We start from the raw sequence: 23,813 nt of genomic DNA on the forward strand, positions 1-23,813 counted from the left end.
AAATCAGTCATTTCCTATTTCTCACACAGTTTATTTAATTATTTTACAATGGAGTCGCCTGACAATATAGTTTAGATCAGTGATGGTGAACCTATGACACACGTGTCAGAGGTGACACGTGAACTCATTTTTTTGGTTGATTTTTCTTTGTTAAATGGCATTTAAATATATAAAATAAATATCAAAATTATAAGTCTTTATTTTACTATGGTTGCAAATATCCAAAAATTTCTATATGTGACACGGCACCAGAGTTAAGTTAGGGTTTTTCAAAATCCTGACACGCCGAGCTCAAAAGGTTCGTCATCACTGGTTTAGATACTGCTATTTGAATCTTCTTTTAATATAATGTATATTGAGATGAGAAGAATAAAGTATAAACCAAACAATTTGTTTTCTGCCTCTTTATTCCTTAATAATAAACTAAAATGTACCCTCAAATATTGTACACATTTTCAAAAACCATTCATTCGAACTTAATTGTTAAAAAGTTCAGATAGTAAATACCTTTGCATTTCATTATTTTTCATTTTTAAAAATTATTAAATTGTCTTTCTATGTTCAGAGGTATCTGTGATTCACACTGTTCCATGACTTCACTGCAGTATTTATCTGACAGATTCTGGATTATCACTACCATAATTAAACTTAGATGTTTTGAAAAGACATCTTATTTCCAATGACTAACAGCCACCACTAATTTCAACAGGCAATGTTTTATGTTTTCTAACTTTTTTTCTGAGCTGGGCCTTGAAAAAATAATTTTTCTTCTTTTCCCCCCGTCCCCTTGATTCTTTTCATTTATTTACTACCTCCTTCTAGCATTTGGAAAACAATCAAGAAGCTAAAATCACTAAACAGTGTTTTTTTCCTAAGTAATATTTAATGTCTTTTAGTAAGTATGTAGACATTAAAGTAACAACCAGCTTATAATTAATAAAATACAGCAGTTGAAATGAGGGTTTTCATAAATTATCACTGCAATATATATATTTTTCTTTTTTCATATAGTAAAATAGAAATTATATTAAGTATTATAACCATACTAAATCCAAATTTTCACACTGATCTTCATTACTAAAGGGATATCTTATCATATAGATTTAAGCACCAATCTATATTAAATTAGAGTACAAACCAGAAAAGAAATAAAACCAATTTTTTAGGGTTGCTAAAAAAGAAAGCAACATAGTTTTTCATTGTTTTCTTACCGTATGTGACTCTAACTCAGCAATTTTCTCAGGAATCTCAGAACCCAAATAATATATTCTGATCACATGGTCAGTACTACCTGTTGTAATGAACATACCACCTGGAGGATTAAAAAACAAACATTGTAGCAAAGAACTTAAAAACCCCTCTGATTGCTTTCTTAGTTATATGCTAAATTACATTAATGAAATGGCTTCAAAAAACATAAGGTTATCTTCTAATGGTTAAAGATATAGTAACATTTCAGAGAAATATAACTAAAATTCAAAAAATAGAGAAATATTTAAAATAGAACTATACCATTAACCCAATAAAAATCTACCAACTTGCCCAGCCGGTGTGGCTCAGCAGTTGAGCGTCAACCTATTCAGTATGATTCCTGCTCATGGCACATGCATGGGTTGCAAGTTCGAACCCCACAACGCGGTGTGCAGGAGGCAGCCAGCCTATCAATTATTCTGATCATTGATGTTTCTATCTCTCTCTCCCTCTCCCTTCCTCTCTCTGAAATCAATAAGAACATATATTTTTTTAAGTATATTTTTATTAATTTCAGAGAGGAAGCGGGAGAGAGGGAGAGAGATAGAAATATCAATGATGAGGGAGACTCATTGATCGGCTGCCCCCTACTGGGGATAGAGCCGGAAACCCGGGAATGTGCACTTCGACCGGAATCGAACTAAGAACCTTTCAGTCCATAGGCCAACAATCTATCTACTGAGCAATCAGCTAGGGCAGAAGATATTTTTAAAAAATCCACCAACTTTACACTAAATAAAGGACTTTGGATCATAAACATAAAAGGTCACAGCCTCAAGGAATTCTTTATATTTAACGTAAACATAAAATTGTTCATTAAATAACCTATATTTACAATTCTCTTTATAGTATAGTGGCCACAGTGGTGTCGAGTGCAAAAACTCAAAAACCATTTTCAGATGATGAAAAATTCTGGAGATAGATGATGGTGGTCATGTATACAATATAATGTGAGTATACTTAATGCCATGGAACTCTACACTGGTTATTAAATTGGTAAATTTTACTTTATATTTTTTCACAATGAGAAAAAGGTTAATTAGCTTGCAATTCATAGCAGTAGATAAGTACTGTCTATAGACTGTAAAAGTGTCTTTTATATGGAGCCACAGTATATGTTTTCTGAAAAGTCTGGGCAGGATTTTAGTGTGGAATTGGGGGTGGAAAGGGTTTGTTTTTACCAACTAAGTTCTGCATTATATAAAAACACATCACTTACAAATAAGAAAAAAAACTCCAAAGGTATCACAAGTTAAGAGTCCATAAAGGTCCACCTATTAAAAAATATGGTTCACATTTTTGGCATGATTATATTAACACTCAAACATATGCATTTTTTTTTTCCTGAACAAAATTGAAAAATATATCTTTCGTAACTGAATCATTTAATATTTTGGGTACTCAAAACATTCAATTTTTATGCATACCAGAACTGAAAGATGAACAAGATATCTGAACTCCAGGTCTGGATCTCTCAGTAAATTTAACTGGGCGATCTCTAAGAGAAAAGAAAGAAGTTTTTTTTAATTTTTAATATGTTCATTTAATGTGCAAGAATCTTAGCACTGACAGATTTAGCATTAGTAGATAGGCATTAATATTATTGCCTATCTATATTAACAGATAGCATTAATATTATTGAAACCACAAAATAGAAGCAGTCGATAAGTACTAGTCTTCTCATTCAGGTTAAAAATGCATTTAACCTTATAAATACACTTTATGATATCAGTATTATTATTATAGCTTTACAAATATATATTACCGTATTACTTACTATTACCATTACAATTTCAAAATCTTCTTACCAGAATAAGAAATGAAATAGTCATTACCAAAATTTTATGTATAAATTAGTCTCAACATTGAATTCATAAAAATTTTATTCTGAAATCTCTAGCATCCACCTGAAGTAAGTATGAATGTATATACACACACATGCACATATATATTTATATACTTAAATACATGGACTACTAAGAATCTTTCAAGGTAATAAAGAAAAATGAAAGCACTTGACTTTTCACCAAATATGTAACCCAAATGCAAACTTACCTAAATTTCATTGTTTTTACATGCCATTGCCAGAAACAGATTGTTCCATCAGCACCAGTAGAAGTGAGGTATCTGGTTGTGCCTTTAGTTGATGGACAAAACTAAACAAACAAGTTCTAATTCAATTAAAAAGCTTTCAGGTTCAAACTTTTTTTAAACACAGTATGTTCTAAAATTATAACCACTTTAACAAATTACTTTAAATAAATTCACAAGAATTTCAGTTTGAATAAATTATTTAAATATCTTACATGAATGAATATCTTACAAAATGTCAAAAAAAGTGAAGAAAAAAATCAGTCATTGAATGTAGGATAATTATTTTAGTCCTAAAAATAATTATTTTAAAATTATTCAACATCACTCTTTAAGTTTATTCAATGCTTTTTAAAAATTCTCACCCGAAGATATATTTTTTTGTTAAACTGATTTTAGAGAGAAAGGGGGAAAGAAAGGGAGAGAGGGAGAGGGAGAGGGGGGGCGGGAGAGAGAGAGACAAGGTTGGGGGAGACAGAGAGAGAGAGAAAGATAGAGAAACATCGATTGGTTGCCTCCCACCTGTTCCTCAACCTGGAATCGAAACTGTAACCTTGGTATGTGCCCTGACAAGGAATCGAAACAGCAACTTTTTGGTGTGGGATGATGCTCCAACAAACTGAGCCACCCAGTCAGGGCTACTTCAATACTTTTATGGGAGAAAAAAACTCAAAGTCATTACTAGTTAAACCATTACAAATCTGCTAAATATATGCTTATAGAGCAATAATTATGAAACTTTTAGTTCCATATGAATAAGGTATCATAAGTAAATCTATAATCAATGATTAGGTAGCTAACATCTAAGTATTTGAGTTTTAATAGTTTGTTTAAACAGTTACTTCAATGAAGTACAATGTCAATTTAGTCCTTTTTAAATTTAAATCATTTTTATTTGTTTTTATGGATAATGTAAACTAGATGAAATCTGTGTTCATATCACTGTGGGAAAAATAGATTAAACAACAGATTAAGTTGCCTATTTAAAGTATGACTTCTACCCTAGGTAGACCATTTATCATGTAGGATTCTCAAGCTCTAATTTTCAGTATTTTACAAGTCCTCAAAAAAAAAAATCACAAAGAGAAAAGCCACTGGTTTCATGATGCCTGGGACAAGGAAAAAGTTGAAAATCAAAACACAGTCTCCAGAATGCCTGGGAGATTTAAAATCCCAAACAGAAATAAATATACACCTTTCACTGAAATGACGACTAAGGATCAAGATGCTTAAAGTTTAAATAAATCCTGAACTTAAATAAAAAGGAAATGATCATTATAGATATTAGAAATCATTTCTTTAGTTTTTTTTTGGAAGCATAGAACTTCAAATGACTAGAGTTAAAACCAAATAAAAATTATCAATTAATATTATCCATTAACAGTTGATGCACAGTAAAATAAACCAATACTGAAGTAGCATGTTTATATCTTCACTTCTGAGATAGAGGAGCTTCCATTAGAAAGTTTAATCCACAGTGTTTAACAGGAGTCTACAAATTACAGCTCACATACCAAATCAAAATTGGTGCCTGTTTCTCTAAATAAAGTTTTATTGGAATACATCAACTTACAGTGTCTATGGCTGCTTTTGCACCCAATAACAGTTTAGTTGCAACAGAGATAATATGCCCTGCAAGGCCTAAAATATTTACTAACTGGCCAATAGATTTGCTGATCTCTGATATATAGGAAAGAGACAATTAAGTATGAAATAGTATAATTTTATTAAGTTTCAAGAAAAAATTTATTATTCCCATTATATTTAAACTGCTTCATCAAACACAAAGGATGATATAGCCCATAAGTGTACCTTAACTGGATTGTTTTTAAATGAGAAATCATGTTAGAGATTATACAAAGAAAACACTTATATGTGTGTTTCCAAATACAAATACATAGTTATTGACGAAAATATAGGAAATATAGAAAAACAGAATAAAAGCTAATTATAATCCCATCACCCAGAAGCAACCACTACTAACATCATACCATTTTATCTAAACTTTTCAGAAAAAGAAACGGGAAGGATAATATAGCATAATGTTAATAGAGACAATTAGCAAAGAATAAATAAAGCATATAGAATGCATGCTAAACGTTGATCATTAGTATGGACAAAAATGAAACTATAGGGAGATAGGAAATGTTGGTGGGGGGACGACAATTTACAATTTCAAAGTAGTAAGGTGGTCAGAGAAGATCTCCCTGACAAAGTGACATTTGCACAAAGAGCTTAGATATTGAAGGAACAAGCCATGTGAATATTCATTGAAGACTATTCCAGAGCCATGAAAGAGTAAAAGCAAAGGCAGGAGTGTAGCTAGAGAGGTCTAAAAAGCAGAGAGGAGCCCTAGCCAGTTTGGCTCAGTGGATAAAGCATCGGCCTATGGATGAAGGGTCCCAGGTTCAATTCTGGTCAAGGGTGCGTACCTCGGGTACAGTCTCCTCTCCAGCCCAGGCCCTGGTCGGGGCACGTACAGGAGGCAGCCAAATCGATGTGAACACATCGATATTTCTCTGTCTTTCCCTCCCTCTTCTACTCTCTCTAAAAATCAATGGAAAAATATCCTTAGGTGAGGAAAAAAAAAAGCAGAGAATGTAGCTAATAAGCAGAATAAGAGGAAACAAGCAGAAAGAGGTGAGGTAGGTCAAACAGCAAGGGGCTGAGAATGTAAGTAAGGTATTGTGGGTCACTATAAAGACTTTGGTTTTGCCCAGCTGGCATGGCTCAATGATTGAGCGCCAACCTATGAACCAGAATGTCACGGTTCGATTCCCAGTCAGGGGACATGCCCAGGTTGCAGGCTCAATCCCCAGTAGGGGGTGTGCAGGAGGCAGCTAATCAGTGATTCTTTCTCATCATTGATGTTTCTCTCTCTCTCTCCCTCTCCCTACTCTGAAATCAATAGTGTACACACACACACACACACACACACACACTTTGGCTTTGTGCTTCTGGTCAAGGTGATGGCATAGTTAAATGTGATACTCGCATTCTCACACAACCACATCAAAATTACAAGTAAACTACAGAATAACTATCATTCAGAACTGCCAGAAATCTATCTGAACGAAGTCCTACAACTAAAGACATAAAGAAGAAGTCATATCTAAACTGGTAAAAGGGGTAGAGACAAAGATCAGGATGGTCCCACACCATATGTGGCAGATAAAAATCAAGAGGGATGTCTTGGCTGCAGAGGTCTCCCTGAGGAGGAAGGATTCCAGCCACATACCAGGTGCCCCAGTTCAGAGTTCCAGTGCCAGGAAGAGAAGTCCCCATAACTTCTAGCTGAAAAATAAACTCATAGACAAAGACAAAAGTACTGTGCTTACCAGAGGGAAAGGGGAATGGGGGAGGTAGAAGAGGGTGAAGGAGGGATAAATGGTGATGAAAAGAAACTGGACTTGGTGTAGTGAACACACAATACAATATACAGGTGATGTATTATAGAATTGTATACCTGAAATCTATAATTTAATTAATCAACTAGAGGCCCGATGCATGAAATTCGTGCAAGGGACTTGGCCCTCGCAACCCAGGCTGCCTCAGCCGGCCCTCACAGGCCCTCACAGCCCCAGCTTCATCTGGAAGATCGTCCAGAAGGTCGTCTGGATGGTCATTCTGCTGTTTGGTCTAATTAGCATATTAGCTCTTTTATTATATAGGATAACAACCCAATAAATTCAATACAAATAAAAAATAAAGCAAACAATAAAACCACAAGGATTGTGGCTAAGTGCAATGGAAGGCTGCTGGGGGCACAAACAGTAGCTTGAAAGGCACCAGGGACATACAAGGAGGAACTAAAATGTCTGGCATCAGGACCAGAGCTACGGAACGGGGACAGCTTTCTCCCAGGCATCTTTCTCCCAGACAGAAGTGCTGGCAGAGGCTGTTGTTCCTTTTCTGAGCCCCCCACACAGCTTGTAGGTGGGCACCATTCCTAAGTCTCCATCAACCTGGCTATCACTATTTGCCCCACCCTGGTGGTTCCCTGATATCCTACCCCATCCAACTTGTGGGCCCACCCAAGATGTTTCTAGTTTTTCATAAGAATGGCCTATCTTGGCTCAAGATTCAGACTTCCCAAAAGTCTCTCAAACGAGTAGCATTTGGCCTTGGCATGCCCCATACTTCTCCCTACATGACCCCAGACGTCCACAAGCAATAGCCAGCCTTAGTTTGCAGCTTGGCACACATGGGCACCACCAAACCCAGCACAGTAGCAGTCATCTATAGCTCATGTTGAGAAGCCCTGAACAGAGCACAGTTGGCAGCTGACCTCGGCCTGTACCTGCCAGGATCCCAAGAGCCAGTGTACAAAGTAGAGAGTTTTAGAGCACATAGAAGCACCACTCAACCTCCTCCATAAGAGATAACCTCAAGAAGCAGACTTAATGGGCACGAGAACACTGTTGATGTAAGTCCTACTCCATGAGGTGGGGCCCTGGACAATTAATCCTCCAAGTTGGTTGTAGCCAGTCCTTGTAGCCAATCGCCTTCATAATAGATCCCTTCCACTGATGTGCCAACAGCAATCAAGGCTCAACTACAACAGGAGGGTCGTACCTGGAGTGCCCAGCTTCGGTGAATGGGGAGGCTGTGCCACTATACCCTATAAGACCTACTATATAAAGCCACTCTACCAAGCTGGGGAGACATAGCAGCTCTACCTAATACATGGAAAGAAACACAGGGAGGCTACCAAAATGAGGAGGTAAAGAAACACGTCCCAAATGAAAGAAGAGAACAAAACTCTGGAAAAAGAATAAGAGAAGTAATCTAGTAGATGCAGAGTTCAAAACACTGCTTTAAGGATGCTCAATGAACTTAGTAGGAGAGTAGATGAACTTAATGAGAATTTCAACAGCATAAAAATAGGACATGGAAACCATAAAAAGAACCAGCCAGCCATTTGAAACAGCATGGATGGAACTGGACAGCATTATGCTAAGTGAAATAAGCCAGTCAGAGAAAGATAAATACCACATGATCTCACTCATTTGTGGAATATAGAGAACAACATAGACTGATGAACAGGGACAGATCCAAAGACAGAGAAACAACGATCAGACTATCAATCCCCAGAGGGAAAGTAGGGGAGGGTGGGGGTAAGGGGAAAAGATCAACGGACTTGTATGCATGCATATAAGCCAAACCAATGGGGACACGGACAACAGGGGGATGAGAGCATGAGTGGGGGGGGGGGGGTTGGGGGCTAATGGAGGGGATGAGGACACATTTGTAATACCTTAACCAATAAAGAAATTTAAAAAAAAGAACCAGCCAGAAATAAAGGATAAACTAATTGTAATGAAGAAAAATTTACAGGGAATCAATAGTAGAGAAGATGAAGCTGAGGATCAAATCAGCACTTTGGAATGTAAGAAAGCAAAAAACAATCAGAACAGAAAAAAAAAGAAAGAAATTAGCCCACCTGGCGTGGCTCAATAGTTGAGCATCAACCTATGAACCAGGTCACAGTTTGATTCCCCGTCAGAGCACATGTCCAGGTTGCAGGCTCGATCCCCAATAAGGGGCATGCAGGAGGCAGCTGATCAATGATTCTCTCGCATACTGATGTTTCCATCTCTCTCCTTCTCCCTTCCTCTCTAAAATCAACAAAAATAAATTTAAAATAAGAAAAATGAATTTTTCTGGTACAACTTCAGGTGTACCAACATTCACATCATGGGGCTGCCTGAAGAAGAGAGAAAGCAATACAATGAAAACCTATTTGAAAGACTAATGACAGAAAACTTCCCTAACCTGTTGAAGCAAATAGACATACAGGTCCAGGAAGCTCAGAGAGTCCCAAATAAGATAAACCCTAAAAGGCCCACACCAAGACACATCATAATTAAAGTGCAAAAGTTTAAAGACAGGGGGAGAACCTTAGACACAGCACAAGAAAAGATTGGCAAGAGATATTCAAAGCAGTGAAAAGCAAGGACCTACAACCAAATTATTCTACCCAACAAAGCTATCATTTTAGAATTGAAGGACATATCAAGAGCTCCCCAGATAAGAAATAGCTAAAGAAGCTCATCACCACCAAACAAGTATTATATGAAATGTTAAAGGGTCTTTGTTTAAAAGGAAAATAAAAAGATCAAAAATATGAACAATAGCCCTAGCCAATAATAGCCTAGCCAGTTTGGCTCGGTGGATAAGAGCATTGGCCCTCAGACTGAAGGGTCCCAGGTTCGATTCCAGTCAAGGGCATGTACCTCGGTTACAGGCTTGATCCCTGGCCCCAGATGGGGTGTGGACAGGAGGCAGCCAATTGATGTGTCGCTCTCACATCGATGTTTCTCTCTGTCTCCCCCCCACCTCTAAAAAGCAATGGAATAAATATCCTTGGGTGAGGATTTTTTTGAAAAGCATTTAAAAAATAAGAATAAAATGGCAGTAAATACATATCTATCTACCAGAGGCATGGTGCATGAAACTCAGCCTGCATCCTCTTGTGATCTGGGACCCATTGGGGGATGTCAGGCCTAAAACAGCAGTCAGACCTCCCTCTCACAATCTGGGATGCTGCATGCACCAGTGACCATACTTTTCATACAGGTGAAAGGCATCTTGCTGTTGTATGGGAAGCTACATTTTTTTGCCCTGATTATAAAAAGTAGTACATAACATGATCCTTCTGAGGCAGTAGTACCATTTTCCCCATCGTGTGGGTGGAAAAACTGAAGCAGAGAGAAGTTAAGTAATTGCTTTGTCACACAGTTATAAGTGTCAGAATCAGGGCTGACCACAAAATATGCAAGCCAGAGTCCATGTAGGTCATCACTACATCATCCTGTTTTTTCAGTGTTAGAGTAGCCTTGCCAGGTTTTAAATCTAAAGGAATATTCCCAATATCTGAGGGTCCCTAGGCCTGGCCGGTGATCAGGGCCAATCTGTGGGGGTGACCAGCAGGCGGAGCAATAATGGGGCCCCTGTTGGCACCCGCCTTGCATCTAAAAAACAAAATAAAGAAGTAGAACAGAAAGAGACTCGTTGATACAGAAAACATTTTGACAGTTGCCAGATGGGAGGGGGTTAAAGGGATGAGTGAAAAAGGTGAAGGGATTAAGCAGTATAAGTTGGTATTACAGAATAGTCAGGGGGATGTAAAGTACAGCATAAGGAATATAGTCAATCATATTTTAATAACTATGTATGGTGTCAGATGAGTATGACATATATCAGGATGATCACTTGGTAAGTTATATAATGTCTAATCACTGGAGGATATACCTAAAACTAATATAATATTGTATGAAAATAGACTTTCTTTGGCTTTAACTCTGAGTCTGGAAACTATTGAAGGTTCTGAGCAGCAGTTACATGATTTAACTTCCATTTTAAAATCACTTAGTCTGTTATGCAGAGGCTAGACTGGGGTAAGAGAGAGGGAAGAGAAGAAGTAAGATGATCAGTTAAAAGTCTATTTCAATCTCATCAGAGATAATTAAAATAGGGTAGTAAGATGGAGGTCATGAGTATTTGTCAGATTCTAGACACATTCTGAGGGTAGAGCCATCATAATTTGCTAACAACTTAGATATGGGATATAAGATAAAGAAAAGGTCTGGGATAACTACTCTGAGCAATTAGAAGGATTAAACTGTCATTTGTTTAGATGTGGAAAGCTTTGGGAGGATCAGATCTGAGGAAGGAAGACAGGAGTTCAATTTTAAATATGGTGTCTTTGAGATGTGTAGTAGACATTCATAAGTGAGTAGTTGAATATACAAGTATGGAGCAAAATGACAGGTCCCAAGACACAAAGATAAATTTGAGAGTCATCAGCCTAAAGATGAAATTCAAAGCCATGAGATTTGATGCAATCAATAAGGAAAAAAAATGTGATAGAGAAGAGGTCCCATGGATCTCTAGGGAATTCCCACAAGTAAACAAAATGAGATAGAAACTAGCAAATGAAATTATGAAAGAATCAAGCAGTATCATAAACATTTTCTCAGTATAAAGTCATTTTTTGTTATCTAAGAGTACCTCCAAATTCCAGAAATAATACTGTCAGATAGAATGGTGGGAACAAAAGTACCTGGAAATCTCTCAAAACAAAATCCATGAAATAATTCCAACTGATCAAAAATTTGACATGAAAGTTTTTCAAATTCAATATGTTATATTGAACCCAATCCTTGCTAGCTCCTCATAAACAGATAATACATTATTTAAATAACATACACACAAAATGACCGGCATACTTATTAGCAACTAAAGAATAAGTAAATTGGAGTAATTATATCAACCACAAAAGTGATCTCCTTGACCAAAGAATAAGAGCCCTTTTCAGAAGGAGTCCTCTATTTTGCTCTCAACACAAAGAGGACAAAAGTTCAACTTAGTTTGATTAAATAAAAGTTCTTTAGGGGGTATCCAGAACTTCCACTACTAACACCTGGTAAAAACATTATATGATAAAGTATTTAAAAGAAGCCAATATACTGTATGTGAAATATCAAGCTGAAATTAAGAATAAAATTTTTTCTAACATGAAACTTCTCTCTCTTTCTAAATCTGACTGAAAAGCATCTTGGATTAAATGTTAACACAAAATGTGCCAATATTCAAGTTAGAACCTGTTTATATCCTGACTAACAGGTATTATTAGTATTACTCCCAAAAGCATTTATAAGCTTCTCCCTTCTTCATAAATATGAACGAGGCAAATAAGATGCCTCACACTATATTTAAAAAACCTATTTAGTTCCCTTTTTATTTATTTCTAAAGGGAATGGATTTATATAAAACAAGAACTTTAAAAAATACATGTCTGCAGGGTAGGAACAAAGCCCTTAAGAGGTCAACATTTTTCTGTCAGCCATTCTTTATAATATTTTCAACACAATATAACAAAAACAAGAGAATTCTCATCCTTATTACATATGTTAGAGGTCATCTTTTCATTTTCTCACCTGAATGGAAGTAATAGAAGCTGAATGTCCTTGAAGGACTGCTACTGGTGCACAAGTTCGAAGACACCACACTCTTACAACCTTATCACAGCTGCCTGCAGCAATAAGAGTGTTTTCATAGTTTACAGCCATGTCAGATATTTCAGCAGAGTGCCCTCGAAGTGTAGCAAGGAGGCGTCCGTCATCCGTTGCCCAAATTTTCACCAAACAGTCATCTGAACCCTATGGCAACATGAAAAGACAGAAGATTTACAATGAAGCAGATATTTCCTCTTCCCCCAAAAGCCGGAGAAACAAAGGGAAGATTTTATTAAGTCACTCCTAAGCCTTTACTTTTTAGTCTCTCCTCTCCAGATAATATGGATCCAGTAGCAAATATAAATGATGTTCAAATGATAGCAGTGACAAAGCATTGTCCAAACTGGCAATGGTATTTGTGAGAGCTCCTCAAACTACTATCAATCCCTGACAACTAAAAAAAATTTTAGGATTACGTATCTCTGCCATTCTTTCTTTCCTTAGGCCTGACAGCCTTTTTTTTTTCTTAATTGCTTGAATATTTATTCTACAAATACTTAAAAATGTAACCCAAAGTCCACATGCATTTCTCAGTAAACATGAGGCTTTTTCTTGATAATCTCTGGTGAAAATATTTTTAACTTCCTATTAATAATTTCTAAAGAGCTTTAAAAATAGTACAAAGCAGCATGGATGGAGCTGGAGAGCATTATGCTAAGTGAAATAAGTCAGAGAAAGATAAATATCACATGATCTCACTCATTTGTAGATTAAAATGAACAACATAAACCAATGAACAAAAACAGATCTACAGACAGAGAAGCATCGATCAGATGCTCAAACCTCAGAGGGAAGGTAGGGGAGATGGAGGTAAGGGGGCGAGATCAACCAAAGGACTTGTATGCATGCATATAAGCATAACCAATGGACACAGACACCAGAGGGGGTGAGGGTGAGGGCAAAACTGGGGGGATGGGGGGACAATGCAGGGATAAGGACACATTTGTAATACCTTAATTAATAAAAAAGTTAAAAAAATAGTAAAAAGCAATTCTACCCCATTATGGAAAATAGAGGCCCAATGCATGAAATCCATGCAAGAGTAGGCCTTCCTTCCCCCAGCTGCCGGCACCAGCTTCCCTCTAGCACCTGGGACCTGGGCTTCCCTTGCAGCCCCAGCTTCATCTGGAAGGTCGTTCGGAAGGATGTCCAGTCTAATTAGCATAGTATTTTTTTATTATTATAGGTAAGTTATTTAATAATTATCTATTTATAGCAAGATGGCAGTCATCATCTTCACTGTGATCATTAATAAACAAATACTTATGTGATGCATTTGGAGTCTTGCAAATATCCATGGAAGACTTTGTAATGAACTCCAAGGAATTACACTTTCTCAAAATACAAACCACTTCCTTAGTTATAGCATAGAAATTTAAAAAAAAATTAGGCCAGCCCTCACTGGTCTTGCTCAGTGGTTAGACCATCACCTGCATACCAAATGGTGATGGTTTCAATTCCCAGTCAAGGGTGCATACCTGGGTTAGAGGTTGGATCCCTGGCCCCTTTTGGGGTGAGTGCGGGAGGCAACCAATTGCTCTCTCTCTTCCTCCTTCCTCCCTTCTACTCTCTCTAAAAATCAATAAGGGTGGGGGGATATCCTCAGATGAAAATTAACAAAACAAAAAAATAAATAAAATTAGGCCATTACCTACAGTTTTGTATTAACTTAGTACTAAAGTAATGAGGCTAATAAGCCTTTTCTTGGAAATATTAGTGTGCTACAATTTTGTGCTCAAAATCACACAGTATACTCTTCTTAATGAAAACCCAACTTTAAATATAACCAATACTAAAATCAAAGAAAGATATACACAATAACTGTAATCTTCATTACTGTGTAGTATAGTTCAACTATTTGACCATAAGGATGATGTTATCATTAATTAAGCAGAACTGGCAACAGTTATACTAAGTGACAAATGGAAAATGCATATTAATAAATATTTGCTAAAATGTAAATGAAATTGAGTAGATAAAACTTGTTTCATATAAATTAACCACCTCTAAACTATAAGGCCTTCTGAAAATTTATTAAAATTTCTCTAAAGATAGGGGACATTATAGTTCACATTCATTTACTTATATAGAATGAGAAAAAGATTTTCAATTTCCATTCATCTTTCCTTACATTCATGTATCTAAAAAGGATAAACTGAAAAAAAACACTGTAATTCAATGCCATGAAGCCTAGCTTCAATTGTTGTTAATCTCTAATATGGTACAGTATTACAAATTTTACACTCACTGTAAAAATTCTTCTCCCACTTCGGTCAAATGCTACACAGTAGACAGATGACAAGTGCCCCAGAATTCTCTTATGCATCTTAATGTGCTGGTAAGCAGATGAAGGGAAAATATGGCTGAAGCGACTGCATCCTGTTAATTGCCTGGCAGAGGTGATATTCACTGGAAAACATAAAATAAGAGATTCACTTCTTAAAACCTAAAAGTGAAACCTACTTCAGGAAGTTAAATCATTAATATTAAGATGAGATAAAACAGGGTACACATACCACAGCAATTCTATCATGTGAGAAATCTAAATTTCATTATACATTTCATAATTTTATGAACTCAAGTTCACTACTGCAAAGCATTAAGAACACTTATTCTTTTAAATCCCAGAAGTCTGACTTTTTGTTTGCTTTACTATGGTTTCTCAGGTACATTCCCATTTTGCCTTTCCTGGTACACAGTAGTCAAGGAGACTGTTACTTTAAATATATAGGTAAATCTTACTATAAAATGAAGGAATTTTAGAATAAAACTATTTTTTGTTAAATATACATCTTAAACATTATATAATTTTCCTGTCCTCACACACATCCACCCCATCTATAGCTGTCCCTAAAAATTCAACAGTAATATAAGATGATTTATATAGTGAAAAGATAAAGGGAGCCATGACACCACATAGGTTCTCAGTAACAATTCTTTCTTGGCTTGTTTATAGGTTCTTGTCTTTTTGGCTTCTGAAGCTGTAGGGTCTCTCTCTAGTTACACCAATGAACTTTAAGGCTTCCTCTCCTATGAGGTCATCTTAGATCCTGTCTCCATTTTGTTTATTTGTTTTTTGCCTTGTAGTTAGTTTTATTAAAAATGAGCAGAATGAAACACATGTCTGCACAATTCTCTTTCAAATACTGCCTATATTCTTTTCACTTCCCTTAAATGTCTTGATCCCCATATAAAGATTTACAAGCACTCACTTGCTCTGATTCATCCAGCCTTCCAGAACAGACTAAAAATATTCAATATCCCACACATTATATTTTAATCAAAATATAAGATCCCTATAAGATCAAAGTCACCTTGAAGCAAGGTGACATTTTGCCATAGTGTATAAATAATCCTATCTAATAATAGACAAACAGGGTAATTGACCATACCTTCGCTATGCCTCCCATTGGCTAATCAGCGTGACATGCAAATTAACCGCCAACAAAGATGGTGGTTAATTTGCATACATAGGCTCCAAGCGAAGGCGAGCGGGAGCAGCGAAGACGGAGGACGGAAGGCGGCTCCGGCCAGAGCAAAGGCCTGGGTTCCGGGTGCCGGGGGAAAACCGGTGCCCGCAGCCAGGAGAAGGGAAGGCCTATTGCAGGAATCTCTTCATGCAACAGGCCTCTAGTATAGGATAAATGATAATAGCTTTATGTTAAAGCAAGACAAAAGGCAAGGATTGAGTTGCAGCTGGATTAGTATAATCAGAACCATGCCACAATAAAAAACATGAAACCTGCTCTGACCGGTTTGGCTCAGTGGATAGAGTGTCGGCCTGCGGACTCAAGGGTACCAGGTTCGATTCCAGTCAAGGGCATGTACCTTGGTTGCGGGTATGTCCCCTGTGGGGGGTGTGCAGGAGGCAGCTGATCAATGTTTCTCTCTCATCGATGTTTCTAACTCTTTATCCCTCTCCTTCCCTCTCTGTAAAATATCAATAAAATATATTTTTTTAAAAAAACATGAAACCTTTCAATGAATCAATTTTAAGAGCAATGAAGTCTTTTTTCAGGCAAAGGTAGATCCATTGGCCATTTTAAACTGACAAAATGACAAAAAATGAATGATGAATAGCAAAATAAACAAAACTTTGCATGTATATCGTAAGAAATAGAGAACTAAGAGATACTGAATAAATAATGGTAGAAAATCCATAAGCATTAGTAACAGGTAAGAGAATTTCTTTTTGACAGCTCTAAAGAATTGCTCTTTGACATCTCCCAAGCTCTAAAAATGTCCACAATTCTACATTGGGAAGAGCAATAACATACTGCACCATAATTTTGGGACTCCAGTAAACTTCCCTCTTTAATCAAACATTCCTTACTGCTTGGAGTTCCTTGAAACAATCAAGCATTAATTACTTCTGCTTTGCTTTTTTCTATACATATTTTGCAAGTAGATAGAGGAAAAGGCGTGTTACTTTAAAGCAGGGTTTCTCAACCTCAGAACTACTGACACCTTGGCGTATGATTCTTCATGATCGAAGACTATCTCTATATTTTAGAGTGTTCAACAGCATCCCTGGCCTCTACTCACTAGTTGCTAGTAACACCCCACCACCACCAAGTTGTGATAAAGCAAATATATCTCCAGACATCGCCAAATGACTCCTAGGAAGGAGAGAGAACTGTCTCTGGTTGAAAACCACTGCTTGAAGCATAAAAATAAAAACAACTTCAACAGAAAGAAAAAGTAAATAAATAAATAAAAACAACTTTGAGAAGAGGAGCAGAGATAGAAAGAGAATCAGTGAAAGAGAAGAGAGGTACATACCTATCAGAAATACAGTCATTCATCCAGCAAATACTGAGTTTCTAAATAGCCAAAGGAACACAATCATATGAACAAAATATACAGCACCCCATAAGAGTTAATACCTTGGGCCCAAACTGTTAATTCAGAAAGTTACTAAAATTTTTATGTATCTTTAGAAAATATATTTTATTGATTTTTTACAGAGAGGAAGGGAGAGGGATAAAGGGTTAGAAACATCGATCAGCTGCCTCCTGGGTACATGCAACCATGCATGTACCGCAACCAAGGTACATGCCCTTGACCAGAATCGAACCTGGGACCCTTCAGTCCCAGGTCGATGCTCTATCCACTGAGCAGAACCGGTTAGGGCTATGTATCTTTATAGTATACAAAAATTAGATTTTAGTTTATTAATAAAATTCCACATATGTGTGAAATCATATTAGTTGTCTTTCTCTAACTAGCTTATTTCACTTAGCATAAGCTATAGGGGATAAATGATCATGGAAAAAATATAGAAAAAAATCCACCATTTAAGACTCCTTTACAGAGAAAACCAGTAATTACTTTAAAAGAAAAAAAATTGAAAACATTTATAACAAATATGACAAAGTCTTAATATTTTAAAACACATAAAACTAACCATCCATAAGAACACCATCAAGCTCTAATAGATAAGTGGGTTAAGGAAATTAACAAATAAGTCACAATATAGGAAATACAAATAATAATCTGAGTCACTGAAATAAAATAAGACCTAAAGTATGAAGGCATGGAACAGACTGATATATCTCGATATGGGGTTGAGTGGACAAGAAGAGATAAGCCAAATAAATTATATAAAATGTAAATGAGACTATGATTTATATAAATACATAGATGCATTCACCAAAAAAAGAGAAAGTGTTGAAAGATTTAAAAAAACTGCCAACTAGGAATACTTTATTCACCAAATACAAAGGAAAAATAAGGCTTTCCCAGACAAACAAAAGCTGCCTTGTAAGAAATACTGTGAATTCTTGAAGCTGAATATAAAAGACACCAATAAGCTACAAGAAAACATAAGAAAGCACACAAGTATGGCAAAGGTGAAAATAGACAAAATTAGAAAATTATAATTCAATATTAGAATGGTATTTTTACTTATAGTCTATACATTCAACACAATCCTTATTAAAATTCCAATGGCATAATTCACAGAAATAGAAAAAACAATCCTAAATTTGTATGGAACCAGAAAAGACACTAAATAACCAAAACAATCCTGAGAAAGAACAAAACCAGAAATTATCACACTCCCTGATTTTAAACTATAAAGCTATAATAATAAAAACAGTATGGTACTGTATAGAAAGAGACACATAGACCAAATAAAAGATATTGATGGGTCTAAAGCTGTGAACTTTCCCCCTTGTTTTTGTGGGTACCAGGTTGTCATTCGATACAGAAGGGTAAACCATGGGGACATGTGTTTTGGTGGGGGGAGTGGGGACAAAAGACATATTACATAGTAATCCTGTGGGAAAATCAAAGAGCCAGGCAAAAAGCTCAACAGGTACTAGAAGAGTTGGCTCAGGCTTTACCAAGCCACCCTAGTTTGACAAAATGACAGTAAAAAGGCAATGTAGCATTGAGAAAAAATGGCCTACCTTCTTCTCCATCCATAAAATCTATAAAATAGGCATAATTCCACATACTTGACAATTAAGTGAGGTGAATTTTGTAAAACATATAGCACAGTAGGCTTTAGTTCCTGTGAAATTTAGTCCTATTCCTCTTCCCTTTCCTCTCCTCTCTGGGATCTCACATTCAAAAATAGATGGGGTGGGAGAAAAAGGCGGAAAGTTTCATATTAAATTGGACTCTGAGGGATAGTGATCTCTATATTAAAGAAAATGATTAAACATAAATGAATATTACATACTTCGCTGACTAAAGTTGACAAAAAATCTGTTATATAATAAAGTAACATTTATTTAACACTTTTTTTTGTGCCAGCCACTGTGCTAATCACTTCATGTTTAACTTATTTAACCCTATGAAGTTAATACTATTAATACCCTCCTTTAAGAGACATGGGAACTGAGGCATAGAAGGGTTAAACAATTTATACAAGACCCCAAGCTACTAAATGGCAGAGCCAGTATTCAAGCCAAGCAATCTGGCTTCAGAAACTGATCTCTTAACCAATATTCCATAATAGCATTTCTCAAAATGAGAGAAAAATAAAAACAATAGAGCACTGTCCCAATACGCCAAGTCTGTGGGTTCGATCAAGGATCAGGGCACATACAAGAAGCAATCAATGAATACATAAATAAGTGGAACAACAAATCAATGTTTCTTTCTCTCTCTCTTTCTTCCTCCCCCTCTCTCTATAAAATCAATAAATAAAAAAATAAAATTATAATTTGTCTCAATATGTAAATTATGCTCTAGTCACTACAACAGGTTTCACCCCAATCCTTAAATCTAGCCCAAACCAACCCAGAACATAATTAAAGCTGCCAAATCATCCAATTCCAAAACTAAAATATAAAGAAAAACAGGATGGGATTTAAAAACTCCTAGAAATTATAGGTGAGCTCAGCAAGGTCAGAGGAAATAACATCAACACACATAAATTAATCGCATCTATATACACTAACAATGAACATGAGAGACCAATACTAAAAACACAATATTTAAAAAAAAACAGTATCATTTACAATCATTCAAAAAAAAACTGGCCCTAGCCGGTTTGGCTCAGTAGATAGAGCATTGGCCTCCAGACTGAAGGGTCCATGGTTTGATTCCGATCAAGGGCACATGCCCGGGTTGCGGGCTCGATCCCCAGTAGGGGGCGTGCAGGAGGCACCCGATCAATGATCCTCTCTCATCATTGATGTTTCTATCTCTCTCTCCCTCTCCCTTCCTCTCTGAAGTAAATAAAAATATATTTTTTTAAAAAACGGAATTCTTAGATATACACTTAACACATACAATATTAATCACAAAATGCTGATGAAAGAAATCAAATACCTCAATAAATGTTGATATACCAAGTTCATGGATTAGAAGGCTTGACATAGTAAACATGTCAATTCTCCCAAACTGATTTATAGGCTCAATAAAATTCCTTTCAAAAAGCTTTTGCAAACACTGACAAGCTTATTCTAAAACTAGTGGCCCAGTGCATGGATTTGTACACATTGAAAGGACATTAATTAGAAGAAATATTTTAATATCACTATTCACCCTTTTTCTATAATAGAAATGCCAACCAAATTCACGATCAACAATGACAGATCAATACACATGTGTGAGAGGAAACCAAGATGGCGACATAGGTAAACACCAGAAATTGCTGCCTCCCACAACAAATTCAAAAATACAACTAAAAGACAAAACGGACATCATCCAGAACCACAGGAAGGCTGGCTGAGTGGAAATTCTACAACTAGAAGGAAAGAGAAAAGCACACTGAGACTCAGAGGAGGTGCGGAAGTGCAGATGTATAGAGGCACATGCGGGAAGGTCTGGCACCTGAGGACGGGGCTGTCTTTCTGAATTGGGAGGGAGTCACAGGACCCCGACTGCTCTGAATTCCAGTTCCGGGTGAGTCTCTGGGGACCCAGGCTCATACAGGGAGAAACTGGACTGTCTGGCAGCGGGCAGAACTTGGAACTCGAGGGCGGCATTCTCTCAAAGGTGCTTGCAGCCATTACCGGGACACTGAGAAGTGGGGCCCCTTAGGGCAGGGATGAGGATCAGCCATAGCTGCTTGCTCCGCCCTGTTGATTCCCTGAGACCCCGCCCAACCCAAGCTGTGGCAGCGGCTTTTGCATATGAATGCCCTGGCCCTTTGCAATCTGAAAATTACCTAACTGCAGCTGGGCCAGACAGACCCAGAACTTCCAAGAGAAGGCCCAAGGCCCCACAACGGCTTGCATTGCTTCACAGCTGGGCCTCATTTGGGCACCTCCAAACCCCAACAAGGAAGGGGAATCTGCAGATCTCTTCGTAGCTCCTGCTGGGTAGCCTCAGGCAGAGGCTAAATTAGCACCTCCTTAGATCCAAGAGCCAGTGTACCCATTGGTCAGAGTGGGACCATCCAATTACAACTCCTCAGATCCATAGGGGACACACTCAGGGGGCAGACTCAGTGAGCACCAAAGCCCCACTGAAGTAAGTCTTGCCCCAGAAGGGTGTCTTCAGCACAGAAGTTCTCCCACCGTAGACACAGCTGATTCTCACAGCCAATTGGCCTGGAGGTCAATTCCTCCCAGTGATACCTACAACAATCAAGGCTTAACTACAACAAGACTGTGCACAAAGCCCACAAAGGGGTGCACCAAGAGTGTCCACCTCAGGTATTTGGGGAGGCTGAGCCACTGGGCCCTATAGGACACCTAGCACACAAAGCCACTCTACCAACAACAGAGGGAAGCATAAAAAATGTGGAGACAAAGAAACAGGACACAAATGACAGAAATTGAGGAAAGCAAATGACTGGCTATAGAGTTCAAAACCACACTTTTAAGGTGTTTCGAGAACTTTCTAGAAACCGCCGATAAATTTAGTAAGACCCTCAAAAAGTCTGGTGAGACCACCGATAAATGTAGTGAGATCCTCAAGAAATCTAGTGAGACCCTTGAGGTTATGAAAAAGGACCAACTAGAAATTAAGCATACACTGACTGAAATAAAGGATATTAGGCAGAGTTCCAACAGCAGACTAGACAATCGCAAGAATCAAGTCAAAGATTTGAAATATGAAGAAGCAAAAAACACCCAACGGGAAGAGCAAAATGAAAAAAGAATCCAAAAATACGAAGATAGTGTAAGGAGCCTCTGGGACAACTTCAAGCGTACCAATATCCGAATTATAGGGGTGCCAGAAGAAGAGAGAGAGCAAGATATTGAAAACCTATTTGAAGAAATAATGACAGAAAACTTCCCCTACCTGGTCAAAGAAATAGACTTACAAGTCCAGGAAGCGCAGAAAACCCCAAACAAAAGGAATCCAAAGAGGACCACACCAAGACACATCATAATTAAAATGCCAAGAGGAAAAGACAAAGAGAGAATCCTAAAAGCAGCAAGAGAAAGACAGTCAGTTACCTACAGGGGAGTACCCATATGACTGTCAGCTGATTTCTCAACAGAAACTTTGCAGGCCAGAAGGGAGTGTCAAGAAATAGTCAAAGTGACGAATGCCAAGAACCTACAACCAAGATTACTTTATCCAGCAAAGCTATCATTCAAAATTGAAGGTCAGATAAAGAGCTTCACAGATAAGGAAAAGGTAAAGGAGTTCATCACCACCAAACCAGTATTATATGAAATGCTGAAAGGTATCCTTTAAGCAGAGGAAGAAGAAGAAAAACGTAAAGATACAAATTATGAACAACAAATGCACATCTATCAACAAGTGAATCTAAAAATCAAGTGAATAAATAATCTGATGAACAGAATAAACTGGTGATTATAATAAAATCAGGGGCATAGAAAGGGAGTGGACTGACTATTCTTGGGGGGGGGAGGAAAGGGGTGTGGGGGATGTGGGAAGAGACTGGACAAAAATCGTGCACCTATGGATGAGGACAGTAGGGGGAGGGGGTGAAGGCGGAGGGTGGGGTGAGAACCGGATGGAGGGGAGCTATGGGGGGAAAAAAGAGGAACAACTGTAATAATCTGAACAATAAAGATTTAATTTAAAAAAAAAACACACATGTGTGAGATTGGCACCAGCAAGAGCTTTATATTTATCGTGCATGTGTGAGTTAACATTTATTTTTAAATTGCCTAGAATATTGAAAAAATCTTGACAAAGAATAGAGTGGGAGGGATTGCTCTTTCCAATGTTAAGGCTTACTGTGTAGCTACAGTAATCAAAAACATCTGCTACTGGTAAGGAGATAAACACATGGATCAATTGAACAGAAGAGAGGAACAAGAAACAGATCAACATAAATATTTCAAAATATATTTTTATTGAATTCAGAGGAGAAGGGAGAGGGAGAGAGATAGAAACATCAATGATGAGAGAGATTCACTGATTGGCCACTTCCCGCACTGGGGACTGAGCCCAAAACTCAGGTATGTGCCCTGACCGGGAATTGAACTATGACTTCCTGGTTCATAGATCAATGCTCAACCATCGAGCCATACCAGGCAGACTATCCACATAAATATTTTAAACTAATGTTTGAAAAAACTACAAATCAAATTCTATAGAGGAAGAATAGTCATTTCAACAAATGTTGCTGAAGCAATGAGACATCCATAGGTAAACAATGAACCTCAAAAAAATAATAATGAACCTCTGTCTAAACTTTATATACTATACAATTTAACTCAATATAGGTCATAGAATTAAATATAAACACAAAACTAATAAGCTTTCAGAGAAAAGACAGAAGGAAATCTCCAGGATCTGGGGCTAGGCAAAAAATTCTTAGACATATGAAAAAAGGATGATCCATATAAAGGGGAAACTGATATATTGGATGCTATCAAAATAAAAAACTTTTGGTCTATGAAAGCCTCTGTAAAGAGTATGAAAAGTTAAGTCTCAGATAGGGAGAAAATATTTGCAAATGATATACCCGACAAAGGACTGTTATCTAAAATATAAAAAGAACTCTCTTTTTTTTTCTTTGACTACTCACCATTTTAATGGTACTTATCTCTACAGAGTAAAATT

The 23,813-nt window shown here is 37.1% G+C and overlaps 1 protein-coding gene across 4 annotated transcripts in view; it reads right to left on the reverse strand.

The window, feature by feature from the left end:
* The window catches only part of BRWD3 (bromodomain and WD repeat domain containing 3), a 153,755-nt gene that overhangs the window by 80,866 nt on the left and 49,076 nt on the right, over window positions 1–23,813 (reverse strand). For all 4 annotated transcript variants that reach the window (XM_036304582.1, XM_036304583.1, XM_036304581.1 and 1 more), the window contains exons 7-11: window positions 14,611–14,771; window positions 12,285–12,506; window positions 3,307–3,407; window positions 2,679–2,749; window positions 1,212–1,312 (exon numbers count right to left, since the gene is read on the reverse strand). In XM_036304582.1, coding sequence (XP_036160475.1) covers window positions 1,212–1,312; window positions 2,679–2,749; window positions 3,307–3,407; window positions 12,285–12,506; window positions 14,611–14,771 — 656 coding nt within the window. The remainder of the gene's footprint in view (window positions 1–1,211; window positions 1,313–2,678; window positions 2,750–3,306; window positions 3,408–12,284; window positions 12,507–14,610; window positions 14,772–23,813) is intronic.

Source organism: Myotis myotis, unplaced genomic scaffold, assembly GCF_014108235.1.
Source record: "Myotis myotis isolate mMyoMyo1 unplaced genomic scaffold, mMyoMyo1.p scaffold_m19_p_4, whole genome shotgun sequence".
Classification (NCBI taxonomy): Eukaryota; Metazoa; Chordata; class Mammalia; order Chiroptera; family Vespertilionidae; genus Myotis; species Myotis myotis.